The 13,456-nt window shown below is 53.0% G+C and overlaps 7 protein-coding genes across 7 annotated transcripts in view; 3 read left to right on the forward strand and 4 right to left on the reverse strand.

The window, feature by feature from the left end:
- Nucleotides 1–637, reverse strand: part of A1O3_01699 (3-oxoacyl-[acyl-carrier protein] reductase) — a gene marked incomplete at both ends in the record, with an annotated part of 1,082 nt that extends 445 nt beyond the window's left edge. Inside the window, 2 exons of the mRNA XM_007731842.1 lie at nt 59–514; nt 586–637. Of these exons, the coding sequence (XP_007730032.1) occupies nt 59–514; nt 586–637 (508 nt within the window). The remainder of the gene's footprint in view (nt 1–58; nt 515–585) is intronic.
- A 573-nt stretch (nt 638–1,210) lies between these two features.
- On the forward strand, nt 1,211–2,359 carry A1O3_01700 (uncharacterized protein; the record flags this gene model as incomplete). The annotated part of the gene is made up of 3 exons (XM_007731843.1): nt 1,211–1,455; nt 1,513–1,539; nt 1,687–2,359. 3 exons carry the CDS (start codon nt 1,211–1,213, stop codon nt 2,357–2,359), a joined length of 945 nt encoding a protein of 314 aa, XP_007730033.1.
- Nucleotides 2,360–3,342: 983 nt separating this feature from the next.
- A1O3_01701 (uncharacterized protein) lies at nt 3,343–5,199 on the forward strand (the record flags this gene model as incomplete). Its single annotated transcript, XM_007731844.1, has 1 exon — nt 3,343–5,199. One exon carries the CDS (start codon nt 3,343–3,345, stop codon nt 5,197–5,199), a length of 1,857 nt encoding a protein of 618 aa, XP_007730034.1.
- Nucleotides 5,200–5,613: 414 nt separating this feature from the next.
- Nucleotides 5,614–6,107, reverse strand: A1O3_01702 (uncharacterized protein; the record flags this gene model as incomplete). The annotated part of the gene is made up of 2 exons (XM_007731845.1): nt 5,614–5,842; nt 5,905–6,107. The coding sequence occupies 2 exons, from the start codon at nt 6,105–6,107 to the stop codon at nt 5,614–5,616; spliced, it is 432 nt and encodes a 143-aa protein (XP_007730035.1).
- A 1,136-nt stretch (nt 6,108–7,243) lies between these two features.
- Nucleotides 7,244–8,285, reverse strand: A1O3_01703 (uncharacterized protein; the record flags this gene model as incomplete). Its single annotated transcript, XM_007731846.1, has 2 exons — nt 7,244–7,992; nt 8,069–8,285. The coding sequence occupies 2 exons, from the start codon at nt 8,283–8,285 to the stop codon at nt 7,244–7,246; spliced, it is 966 nt and encodes a 321-aa protein (XP_007730036.1).
- A 1,332-nt stretch (nt 8,286–9,617) lies between these two features.
- On the reverse strand, nt 9,618–10,766 carry A1O3_01704 (uncharacterized protein; the record flags this gene model as incomplete). Its single annotated transcript, XM_007731847.1, has 1 exon — nt 9,618–10,766. The coding sequence occupies one exon, from the start codon at nt 10,764–10,766 to the stop codon at nt 9,618–9,620; it is 1,149 nt and encodes a 382-aa protein (XP_007730037.1).
- Nucleotides 10,767–12,079: 1,313 nt separating this feature from the next.
- A1O3_01705 (uncharacterized protein) lies at nt 12,080–13,231 on the forward strand (the record flags this gene model as incomplete). The annotated part of the gene is made up of 1 exon (XM_007731848.1): nt 12,080–13,231. The coding sequence occupies one exon, from the start codon at nt 12,080–12,082 to the stop codon at nt 13,229–13,231; it is 1,152 nt and encodes a 383-aa protein (XP_007730038.1).
- Nucleotides 13,232–13,456: the final 225 nt, after the last annotated feature.

A 13,456-nucleotide genomic window follows, 5' to 3' on the forward strand; every position in this document is an offset into this window, starting at 1 on the left:
GAGAGAGAGAGAGAGAGAGAGAGAGAGAGAGAGAGAGAGAGAGAGAGAGAGAGCTTACGTGCACAAGGCCTGCCCACAAGTGCAAGTTGGCTGGCAATGTTGACGATCGAGCCTCGCTGTGGAGGTCGCTCAGGATCGTGCGCCGGCAGCGGTTCTTGCTGCAGCATGAGTTTCAATTGAGCGCGCGAACACAGCCAGCATCCGCGGTAATTGACGTTGTTAATCTGGTCGAAATCCTGGATCGAAGTCTCGTCGGACCGCTGGTTGTTGCCCATGATCCCAGCACAGTTGACCGCATAGTCGATTCGGCCGAAAGTGCCCACGACAAGTTGCGTGAATTTCTCGACGAACTCGGCATCTGAAACGTCACCTGCCACTGCCAGGACCTGAGTGTCCGGGTAGCTGGTCAGGATGGCCGTTTCCGTATCCTTCAACAGCGTCGCATTGAGGTCGGTAATGGCGATTCGTCGGCAGCCTGCCCGGGCAAAGGCTTTCGAGACACCTGCACCAATGCCTGGAAGATGATGTTCTCGTATTTAGCTTCTGCATCATCATGATCATGCCGAGTAGACAGTCTATCCATACCCGTGCCGGCCGCACCGGTGATAACAGCAACACCAGGAAACAAAGTCGACATTTTGCCGGCCTGAAAATAAATAAATTGAAAGATACGGATTTGGGCACCGAATGGATGGTGGTCGTGAGAAAGAAAGAGACCCAAATATCCGTCCCTCAATCCTCTATTAGGAAGTGTACTGTATGGGGAGACTTCCCTTGATCGCTGAAATTCGGATGACAGCCGCGTCTCCTGGGGCTGTGGGCCGCGCGGTAACGGTACCGGGAACGTAACGGGAACGGGGACGCTCTCGAGGCGATCTGGTCCCACGCGATAAGCTCTCACCGCACGAAACCGGTGGCTTACAGCAGGCCTAGCCAGCCGCATGGTTGTATGTTGTCTACTACTGTAAGCAGCTGGCTTCGGCCGCAGAGAGATCCTAAGGCTAGTGCACGATCCTATGTACTGGATGCCACACCCACTGGGCCGACAAACGAAATATGTATCTCGACCTGCCATCCGACCATTCTTTCCCAAGCAGCCCTTGCGGCAAGGGCAAAACTGGTTATTTTAATTTCTCTCTCTTCTTACAGCAACCTCCCGTACGCGTCCAGCGGGTTTCGCTGCCGCCATCTCTATTTCTCTATTGTCAATATGAAAAGAGTCCGCGTGTGCTACGGGGTCGACCTTGACGCAGTGGCGGGATGGCTGGGTTCCTACGGAGGCGAGGATTCTTCCAGTGATATCTCGCGAGGCTTGTACGCCGGCACGCTCGGAACGACGCGTCTGCTCGAGCTGTTTCGAGAAGAAGGCGTCAAGACGACATGGTTCATTCCCGGCCACTCCTTGGAGACGTTCCCCGAGGAATGTGCTCAGATCCGGGACGACGGGCATGAAATGTGCGTGCAGGTTAGGGTCAGACTGGTTGAATGTCGGTTGGCTAATTGGTTCTATAGTGGTCTGCACGGCTATTCGCACGAAAAGTAGGTGATGATTCTTTTCATTTTCGGTGTTGGAGACAGACTAGACTCGCTTCTTGGAGACAAACTAGACTGGCTGATGCATATATCTATATATGTGATGATTCATTTTCGGTCTTAGAGACAGACTCGCTGATGCATCTGTTGCAGCCCTGCCGATATGACCATCGAGCAACAAAGAGATGTTCTAGACCACACATACCGAATCTTCACCAAATTCCTAGGAAAACCGCCCCGAGGCAGCACCGCTCCGTGGTGGGAGCAGAGCAAGGAAGGGGCGCAGTTGCTACTGGACTACGGCATCGAATACGACCACAGCTTCCAACACCACGACTGTCAGCCCTATTACCTGCGCATGGGGGACACCTGGACCAAGATCGACTACACCCAAAAAGCCAATACCTGGATGAAGCCATTGGTCAAAGGCGAGCCGACGGGGGTGGTCGAGATTCCGGGCTCATGGTATCTCGACGACTTGCCGCCCATGATGTTTATCAAGTCCATGCCCAACTCCAACGGGTGGACTAAGCCGCAAGACCTGGAATCCATCTGGAAAGATATGTTCACATACCTGTACGAAAAGTACGACGACTTCATCTTCCCAATCACTTGCCATCCCGACGTTTCAGGACGCCCGCAGGTTTTGCTGATGCATCGCCGTCTCATCCGCTGGCTCCGTGGTCATTCAGGGGTCGAGTTTGTGACCATGGAAGCCATCTGTGATGATTTCAAAGCTAACACAAGGCCCGAGGAAGGCGCCCATATACCTAGACCGGTTGGCGAGAAGTTGAAGCAAGCCCCATTATGGGAAGGATGCTCATGATGGCCTTCTCTTTGACCGACACTAGAATGATGGCCTTCTCTTCTGGGATGTATGTGTTAAAGGTTGAAAAGTTCCATGTTCTCTATCAAAGGGTCGCAGGGAAAGCGCAGGCTATATAGTATAGTATGCCTAAATCAGCCTTCTGGTTAAAGGGGGAAGGCTGGGAACCGAGCTTGGCACCAAACTTAGGATGTGCAGGCGGGGTACATCAATTTAGGCGGAATCACCATAAAAAACCTTGTACCTTCTCTAAAGAATCGCTCCTCCTTCCTGGTGTTGCATGATAGACCTCGTTACAGTGATCACGTGGGTCTTTTGTCCTACGCCTTCTTGTCTTGCAACTCTCTCAGATAGTCTCTTCTTCTCTTGCAACTCTCTCAGATAAGTGTCTTCATCTCAATCAATCAGCTTATCACATTGCTTCGTGCAACAGGTTGTACCAACTCCCAGTGCCTACCGCTTGGCGTAGGCTCCTCCTGATACTGCCCATGGAACATCTTGTTTACATACCCACCCATACACAGGGACCCAAAGCAGCCCTCCAAGCCCACATTCTTGACGAAGGATCCATTCCTTCCACTGACGAAGTTGAGGCTGTAGAGCCAGTGACGCCGTGGCTAGGCTTTGCCCATGATGAGAAGAACCTAGGTCCTTTCCATATGTATGGTCCCTCATCAGGGTGGAGACTGGAAAAGGTCTGGGATGGTGAGTTGCGCCACTCCCACGACTCGTTAAGTACACTACCCAGCCATCAGGTCGCTGAAAGAGTAGCGGCACTGCTGCAGTCGTGGCTTTATTTTGGCCTTTTGGAAGCCTTTGTCGACAAGAAGGTCAAAGTCTCATTCATGACAAAGTGGCGTCCGAGCACTTCAACTGTATTGTACAGCAAAAACCTTTGCCACGCCCTACAGGGTCGAGTATTTCAGCTTCGCTCTAGTGATGATAAGGCAAAGGAAAAACTCAACGACCAGATACAAAACGACATGTCGCTAGTCCACGACTGGATTACACGATTTACCGCCTGGAGCGTCGAAGCTTTCCATTCCAAATTGGAAGCCAGCTATCCAGGTTTCATGAAGCTGGTTGGAGTAATCACACCGGCCATTGTGCGCTTGGCGGAGGCGCTTGAATGCACCTGCATCCATGCCCTGCCCAATCTCCAGACGTTGGGCGCCCGCGACTGGTACTACCCATACTTCGTGGGCGCATCTCGAAGAAAGATCTTCTTGGACCTTGGCTGGTGTCCTTTCACAATCAAGCTACTCGAAGAGACCACAAGCCAATCGCTACTGGACTGGGTTGTCAGCCGAAAACGGAGATATCCCATTGCAGGACATGCGCAGTGTGACTCTAATGAATGCGTGCGCAACAAAATCGATGAATGGTCGTACGTGCAGCAGCACGCCCTGCCGGACTGTGAATGTCCAAAGCTTAAGCCCGATGTTGCTGCAATTCCTGCGGTCCTTGTCAAGTCTCTAATTCCTCTCATCACTGTTCAACGGCTCGAGACTGAAGTGACGATCGAGGTTTCCGATGCGCCACTGGAGTCGCCAAGTTCCTACGTCGCCATCTCACACGTTTGGGTCGATGGCCTGGGTGGGAGCACTGAGACTGGTCTCCACCGATGCCAGGCTCTCCGTCTCCAGACCCTCGTGTCTGAACTCATGAATATCAGTCCTGCACCATTTTGGATCGACACTCTCTGTATACCGGAGCAGATCGAATACCGAAATGCAACGATCTTGCAGATGCGAAACGTCTACCGGAACGCGACGGCGGTTCTAGTCCTGGACAAGAGCATTCAGACTTGTAAGACAACAGCTTCTACAGAAGAGATCCTGTTATCCATTTATTCCTCGCCATGGATGCAACGAATGTGGACCTATCAGGAGGCCGTGCTTGGGAAGCGACTTGTCTTTGTGCTAGAAGATGGTCTCTGGGAGTACAAGATCAACACTTTTCCTTCCCTGAGACCCAGTGTTGCTGTCGTCTGGCGCTGTCTCGCTGCGAATATCTACAGGCTGCGTACTGATCGCGATTCAATCAATCTCGGCCACGTGTATTCGGCTCTGAGGTGGCGCAGCACCAGTCGACGAGAAGACGAACTGCTTGTTGTGTCGACGCTCCTTCGGGCTGAATCGAAAGATCTCTTTGACGTGAACGGTAAGGAAAGAATGAAACGGCTTTGGTTAAAATTGAAACTTGTCCCGTATGATATCCCGCTACTCGATGGACCAAAGCTCGCGGTGCCAGGTTTCAGATGGGCACCAAGTACTTTGATGCACCGATCGAAAATCAAGTTGGACACGGAGACCGCGGGTTTGAAATCTGCCTGCACGACGCGTGGGCTCTTGGGCGACTATATGACTGTTATGCTAGCACGCCCCCTACATGGCAACCGTGGAGGTGACGGTGGCAAAGGCAAGGGAACAAACTCGATCTTCCATGTTTATGTTCATCAAGAGGACGAAGATGCGCCGAGAACATGGGACGACAAAGCTCACTGCGTCCTGAGGCTCTACTGTAATGAAAACTGGCCCAAAGATCCCGACACCCACCCATTCGATATGCTACTTCTCGGTGGCAACAAAAGGCCAGAGAGTGGACAGTGGCTACCCGCGGCTGCTTTGGTGAGACAACGCCCACAGACGACGCGACCGGGAGTCGAGATTGGGCTAGATGCTACCGTGGTGTGCGATTACGTCGGTCGCCTGCTTGTAGAAAGGCTACAGATCAACGAAGTTGCCAACAAGCACGGAACGGTCATGTCTGCCGGATCAGAACAGACTTTCATCAACGCCGCTGGGGTTTGGGCCTATCAACGGCTTTGCATACGGTAGCAGCGATCAGTATCGAATTCGTTGTTGATTGAGCTCGCAAGGCCGATCAACGTCAATGAGGCTGAGATGCTCCTCTGGCTATGTCTGTCACTGAGGTGGCAGAAAGTCCTCAAGCCACCCTTTCCAAGCATACTCACCACCCGGGTGACGGAAGCGAAGCCTTTCACCGTGAAGTCCACGTGGCCACCAAGACAACTCCAACCATACCTTTCATGATGCACCAAGCAGGATTCAAGACCTCAGGATGCTCAAAGAGCAACCTCTAAAGTGCAAGTGCCCTGAAACCATAGGCTACTTGCCGGCTGCGCTGCGATTAAGTCACTGCCTAGATCCCGGGATATGTAGCACCTCATTCCCGTTCCCGTGGCAATCAGCGCCAGATTAGCACTGGGATCCGTTCCAAGTACTTCTTGCTCAGTCGTCGAGATAGGTCTTGACCTTGGCAAAGAGATTCCCGCACGTCTCACCCGCATTCTCCCCTGGTCCCCATTCTGGAGCAAACAGGTTCTGACACCAGCATTCCCATTGGTTCTTCAACCCCTGCACACAGGCCTTGGTGACTGCATCGTCCGAGCACTTGGTGTTACTTGAGAGGATCTTGAGACCATTGGTGTTCTTGCAATCCATAATGCCACTGGCGGAGCTGAAGCCACAAGTCAGCATGCATTCACATTCATCAAAAGAGAGAGGCACATGTTCTCTTACCATTCGCAGTGGTTCGCACAATAGTCGCCAGTAAGACCGGAGCAGGTAGGGCTTGATATTCCTAGTCCGAGGCCGTCTTTGATCGCTTGACATGCCGCGCCGCAGCCGTCATTACCATCTTTGGGTAGCGCAAGGAGGCCAGGGAGTGCGAGGCCAGGGCTGGAGGTAATGATGGCCAAGAAGAAGAAAATTGGGAACTTCATCTTGTCAGGTCGACTTGGGGAAGCCTGTTGAATGTCGAACCAGCAAATCCAGCTCTCGGGCAAAATGTATGTGTTGAAAGGTCTCTGCCAGATGATAGCACAAGAGGTTGAAGGACCGAGAACTTGCCTGATCGATGAACTTATACTTATCCAGATCGGAAATATCATAGTGAAGTGAGATGTTCACGTCTCATGTCGGTGATGAGCTGCGCGGCGGTGACAACTCCCTTGTAGTGATATTAGTTCATGGCAATAGCAATGCCAGCTGTGGTAGTGACAATTTCCTTGTCAGTGAATAACTCGGTGGTGACAATTGCCTTCCAATTGTCAGTGAATCACTCGGTGGTGACGGGTACCGCCACATTCAACTAGATGTAACCATTCAAGGCTGGAGTGAAGAATGCACCGAAAAGGGATTGTCCGAGACAAATATGACCAAGATTCAATAATTGCCTCATGACCTCAGAGTTAATCTGTTGAGCCATGTCGCTTCCACTTCACAGAGATGTGAAAAGGGGGTGAGCGATGTTGCGACCGCATTTGTTCCGCTGGCTGTCATCATTTGTGATGACTTCAAAGCCAACACAAGGCCCGAGGAAGGCGCCCATATGCCTAGACCGGTGGGGGAGAAGTTGAAGCAAGCCCCAATATGGGACGTATGCTCATGATAGCCTTCTCTTATAGGATATATGCTCATGATTGTCTTCTCTTCGACCGCCACTACAACGCTGGAACGAGACTGATCATGATCCGGCTCGCTGCACAAACCATGAGGAGACGCGTCCAGATATACAATGTCGTGGGCTAAATAGATGATAGAGCATTCGAGATACTCACCATTTGGCCCCTTTGACGACGCCAGTGTGCAGATGAATCCCAACTGGACGTGGTCTTCCACGAGTAAAACGGCAGGATTTGTAGAGACAAGAATGCGTAGTCATTGATCTACAGTACCGTGGGGTAAATCTGTCAAACTTAGACATTCCATCCTTGCTTTTTTAACCAGAAGGCTGGTTTAGGTATACTATACTATATAGCCTACGCTCCCCCTGCGACCCTTTAATAGAGAATATAGAAGATTTCAACCTTTAATGGAATCGAGAAATGGCAACGGAACGCAACGCTGTCAATACCATCTACAACAAGTGTGACTCCCCGCTACTCTTTTGCAACTTTGTTTCTTTGCGGATCGCAGCCATCGGACTTGCCATGTCGACCCAGCCCAAGAAGGGCTTGCTGATATCAAACCCCATCAACCGGAGGATGTGATCAGGGTAGTTCTTGATGACGGACAGATCACTGGCCAGGTACTGGTTTTCCTCCTGGCGCAAGGTTGCTTTGGTGAAGAAGGTGCCAAAGAGTAACCTTTCGTTGTCGGGCTGGTCGCGCGTGGTGACGTTGGCCGAAGCGCCATGGTAGCAGCCGGATAACATGAGAAACGCGTCGCCGGGCTCCATGACCGCATAGGCAGGAACATGGTCCTTGGGCGGTGGCGCCGAGTAATCCCACAGATGACTGCCGGGGATGAACCTGGTCGCGCCGTTCTCTTGCGTGCATTTGGTGCCTGCGACAAACAGGCCGACGCCGAAGTCTCGTCCCACAGTGTGTTGATGGGCGGCGGGCAGATGGGCGTGGTGAATGCGGTCGTCGCGATGCAGCGCCTGTTCCTCCGACCCCGGCAGGATCGAGTAGACGGTCGTATTGCAGATCTGTGGCCCGCTGGTGAAAGTGACTTGCTCATACTGAGTATAGGACGTGTGGGTGGACGATAGTAGTATATTGCACACCTCGTTCCAGAGAGGATGGCCTACTATCTCCTCAGCGAACGATAGGGACTTGCTGCAACATCCGGTGACCCGTCTGGATGCGTTGGAGAAGAAGGAGCCTGCCGCCGGTGGTTCTTAGATTCATAGTATCCGTACGTGGGCGGATTTGAAGAGCCCATGGTCTGTCTATCTTACCACTCCAGCCGTCTGTCTCTGCATCAAGGAGAGGATAGAAGTCTCTCTTGAGCTTCTCGATCGTGTCGACGGCCACGAAATTCTTGACCACACATCCGCCAGCTCGGGCCAGTGCGGCCACAATGTCTTCGGCGCTGGCATTGCTTGCGAGCGTGTCCACTGGGGGGGTTGGTGGGAAATCGCGAATCGACAATTCTCGGACGGCGTGTGGTGACATTTAGATGGGATATAGTAAATATTAGGGGATGCGGTGGTTTGGGATCAATCTTAGGGAATGGAAACTGGTTGTCTGGCACGAGGCTGGAAATCAAAGCGAGGTCACCCGGGACTGTGTAGGTCTGCGTACGAGTCGAGTAGGATTAGGTATGAGAGATAGTCTCAGGAGTATTGGATTTAATTGTCGCCTTGAGACGTACCTTAATGCTGGTCGTGATCACCATTTCCATGCATGGACAATTCCACTCGATCCGCCGAGCCAGATTCATGGAATGGGAGACACTACAGTAACTGCCAGAATACAGCTGTATTGATCCATAATACAAAAATCCTTAGCGGGACCAAACTTATCAAAGCGACGGTACAGGACGGAGTACATCAACCACCGATAACCGCGGCGGAGTTGAGGCTGTGAGATCCTCACAATACCGCGGCTCTAGCTGCTCTCTTCTGAGGTCTTAGTGTGCTGGCCAACAGCGGCTAGGTTTGGGCAGCTACGACCTGCTGATACATAGGAGCATGGACATTTCTTGACCACAATTAACCACAACGCCTGCAATCAAATTGAACCTGAGAGCCTTAGCCTACGGCTTCGTAGGAAGTTCATGCTTAGGGGCCGCGGTTACAGAGTACAGTACGCGGTTATCACGCTCCAGATAAGGGTTCCAAGCTTCCATGCACCGCGGCTAGATATGTACTCCGTACTCGTCCCGATGGGGCCACTCGTGCGGGAATACGGAGTACAGTACTGTACGTCCTACCAAAATTGAAGAGTAAGATAAGCCCACAGCCAAACCCTAACCCTATCCCTATCCCTAATTACAGTAGAACAGTTCTACTATCCAGCCTGAACCCTCCGATAGGGATCTGACAATACACAATACACCATCCGACATTGGCGGCAGGGAGCTGGTCTGCCTTTTATTAAGAGAGCTCTGAGTCAGAACATTGTCATCTCCATTGTTCTCTTCCTGACCGTCGGTATAGGTCTCGTTGTTATTGGAGTGTGCAGCAAAAGGCCAGCCTCGTCCTGACTTGGAATATGCTGATCATTAATCAGAATACGCCCTCTACCAATGCAGATTAAGTATTGGGTCATTGCTGGCCTTTCTCATCATATAAAAAGGCACGAGCACGAGCATGGCAGAGGGCTCACCTACTGGCGTGTATATTGTGTTCATCTGTCTGATGTGTACATTGTGTTCATCCGTCTGATGTGTTGTTCTTGGGTGGTGGCGTGAGTCCTCCCATCGCTCCTTTGCCTGAAATGCTATGTTTCACTGCTTCATCATAGGCTCTCAAGCAACTATGGAGATTCGAACTCGAACAGTTCCTACGACAGGATCACATCGAAAGGGGGGATTTGCATCACCGTCTCGAGATTGACGGTCCCGTACTCGTCGAATTGTGCCCATGCTTCTTCAAGGATCGAGATTGCAATATAGACATTCTTGAAAATCAGCCATTCCATGGAATTGAAACGTCGCCTGAGAAGACTGCGGTCTTGTTGCGAAATGGCGAAACTTCCTATCATGACCAGCGGCCAATTCAGACAAGTCTCGACGCTGGAATGCTCGGGGATCTGCTGCAACGTGATCATGGACCCTTTGACAACTTCGGCAATTCGAGCGTCATCCGGGCTGATTTTCTTGCCATGCATCAAGGAGAGAAGATTTAAGAAAGCTGCATTCTTCCACAAGACTGCCGCCAGTGTCAACTCTGCATGATTCGTCGCATCGAGAGCGTAGGGGAAAAGCGAATCCCCGGCAATGGCGGGCTGCCACTGGTTGATTTTGTCAGCCAGGGCGATCCCCTCGACGATGAGCATCGCAGGCAACGGAGTGTGGGCTTCCGGAGATGGAGAAAACAGGCCGGTGATTTCGAGGATGAAATCAAGCACCTCGGAACTGAGCCCCGATAGACAGTAGCTTTGTCGCAAGTCTCCACCAATATTGGACCAAACAGTCGGTCCTGTCGGGCTGATTCGGAGTCCCTTCAAAATGGTCTGGGATAGATTGTCGTAGATACTAATCGTGACAACGTGGTAGATGAGAACTTCCATGGCCAGACCGTCGTGGAGGGTTTGAGCACCGCGTTGTCGACGGAATTTCAAAAGCCGCGCTAGTCCCTGCAAGTGTTGGATGGCTTGTCTTTTACTGTGGCCCTCTGCCGTCTCAAAGAAGACGAGCATCATGGTGGCCACGAGCACTTCGGTCCCAATGCTGTCCTGCTGAAGAGCCGAGCGCAAGTCGGCCAGAGCCGCGCCATAGAGAAAACGGGAGTGTGGCGAGCCACTGTGAGCCGCCGCGAGTGCCAATATCGAATTCATGGCCACGACGTGACTAAAAGCCACAGGGAAGAGTAGCTCGATGAACGGATTGTGTTCGCGAGGGCATGGGTAGACCACCAGGCGAGGTGCGGTCAGGCGTATATACTTGTCGACCAGGTCATATGCAGGCACCCTGGGATCAACATTGATCATACGTAGAGGCTTTGATACTGACACCGGAGGAGGGCCAGGAGGGTCGGGGCCATTAGATGTCACCGAGGACGTGGGAAGTGCAGACGGCAACCCTTCATTCTGCTGGCCGAGGCTAGTCACTGACGAACTCCTCCTGTCGAGGGTCGGAGGTAGTTCATCCTGGGACACTGGTGTGCCTATGAATGAAGGGGAATTCGCCCTGGCACTGGCTGGCCAGTGGAACGTAGGAGAATCGACATGACCACTGGCTCGGGCGGCAAGGTTTTTCGCAGAACGATCGGGCCAGACACAGTCCAGGTGGTTTCTCTGACAGTTCCTGCAGCATGGATGTTCCTCGCCACACTTTTTCTTCCGACTTCTACAAGTCAAACATCCCGTCCTCACCCTTTTTTTGTACTGATTTGGAACTTGTGGGTCAGGCATGAGTCCCTCCCGGCCGAGATTTGGCAATGAAGTTGAGAACGCAAAGATACGGAAGGATGCTGCCAGCAAGAGACCTGGGCATACCTGTGACTACTGGGCTGCCGGTCAGTAGTGCGCCAACAAAAAGGATCTGGCAATGCTCGTTCGTAGGTATCTAACGAGTATTGTCACATATTGTCACGGTACCTAGGTAGTCGCTTATCATGGTTGATAACGCGCTGCCAAGCGGCTATTATTACCGAGTCCAGCCTCGTCACGTGTTTGATCACGTGCACGTCTCAAAGTCTTCCTGTCGCTTGCCAGTAGGTACCCGCGAGCCTGTCAAACTTAGGCACTAACTTAGGCATTCCCAGCCTTGCTCTTTAACCAGAACTTAGGCTGATACAGGCACCTCTAGGTATATAGTCTGGGCTCCCCCCATACCCCTTTGATAGCCAACATGGAACATTTCAACCTTTGACAGATCCGTGTACATAAAGCTCCACCAATAACTACGACTAAGGCTCGGGATCCGTCAAAGCGGCGGGCTCTGGCTTGCAGTAGGTTTAGGCCGCCATTTCACTGACATTGAGAACACGGTAGATCTATAGCCATGTATATCGACCATGTATTTCGACTACTATCTACTCTCTACTATCTACTATCCTATCGGATATATGTGTCCTGGTTATGTCTTTCGGCCCAGATGCTTACTTATCACTGTCCGACTGTACGAGCCGAAAAGCAATGGAATGTGATTTGTACCCTTCTCCGAGCCGAGGCTCACTGAGGTCATAGGCCCCAGCATCCTCCACCCTCTCCGCCCTCTCCGCCCTCTCCGCCCTCCGTCCACTTCTTCAGCGAACATACATGATACTTTGATTAGAGAAGGCCGGTGGGATGGTATAGACATGGACTACGAGTTCCCCAAACCGCCGCGCTCGCTCGTCGGCAAAGTCGCCATCGTGACGGGGGCGGGCGCCCACGGCGACGGGATCGGCAACGGCCGCGCAATCGCCATCCTGCTGGCCGAGGACGGGTGTGCTGTTGTCTGTGTGGACCGCGACGTGGCACTGGCGCAGCGAACGGTGGAGATGATTGAGGGAGAGAGAGGAAGTGGTAGCGGCAGTGGCAGCAACAATAACAGCAGCAGCGGCGGCGGCGGCGGCAGTGGCAGTGGCAATTTCAGTGGCAGCACCAGCACCAGCACCAGCAGCAACAACAACCCAGGGCCAATTCTACAGTCAGAGGCAGATTCAGGACCAAGTTTACAGTCAGAGGCAGATTCAGGGCCAAGTCTTCCCTCAGAGGCAGAAGCAGATATAGAGTCAGGACAACCCCCACCGGCAAACCATGCAGCCGCCGTTACCACCACCGCCACCTCTACCTCTACCGTCGCCGTTCCCATCGCCGTCGCCATGGCCGGCGACGTCAGCGTCGAGGCCGACTGCAAGTCCATCGTCGACTCGACACTACAGCAGTTCGGCCGACTAGACATTCTAGTCAACTGCGTCGGCATCGGCGGCGCGGCCGGCACAGCAGTCGACGTGGACATGGCGGCGTGGACGGCCTCGATGCACATCAACGTCGGCAGCATGGTCATGATGGCCAAGTACGCGGTGCCGGCGATGCGGCGCAACGCCATCGAACCTAACTGGCTGTACCGCGGCGCCATCGTCAACATGGGCTCCGTGGCCGGTCTGAAGGGCGGCACGCCGCATCTGCTGTACCCGACGGCCAAGGGCGCCGTGGTCAACATGACCCGCGCGATGGCCGCGCACCACGCCGCCGATGCCATTCGCGTCAACTGCGTGTGTCCGGGCATGGTGTATACGCCGATGATGTATGCTGGTGGCCGCACCATGTCCGAAGAAACCCGCACCGCCCGCAAAAATCGCAGCCTGCTCAAGACCGAAGGCACCGGCTGGGACGTCGCTTGTGCCGTTCGCTTCCTGGCCGGTCCGCAGGCCCGCTGGATCACCGGCGTCATCTTGCCCGTGGATGCGGGCGTCACTGCCGCCGTGGGCACCGATATTCCCAAGTCGGCCAGTGTGAATGGATGATCTCGTCCTTGGTGTCGAGGGCACGGATCAGATAATATAGTGTGAGATGGACGATGAATACGCTGAATACGCTGAATTACAATACGATGCGAGGTAAAGCAAGGCAAAGCAAGGCAAAGCAAGGCAAAGCAAGGCAAGGCAAGGCAAGGCAAGGCAAGGCAAGGCAAGGCAAGGCAAGGCAAGGCAAGGCAAGGCAAGGCAAGGCAAGGCAAGGCAAGGCAAGGC

This window comes from Capronia epimyces (assembly GCF_000585565.1).
Source record: "Capronia epimyces CBS 606.96 chromosome Unknown aczIQ-supercont1.1, whole genome shotgun sequence".
Lineage (NCBI taxonomy): Eukaryota > Fungi > Ascomycota > Eurotiomycetes > Chaetothyriales > Herpotrichiellaceae > Capronia > Capronia epimyces.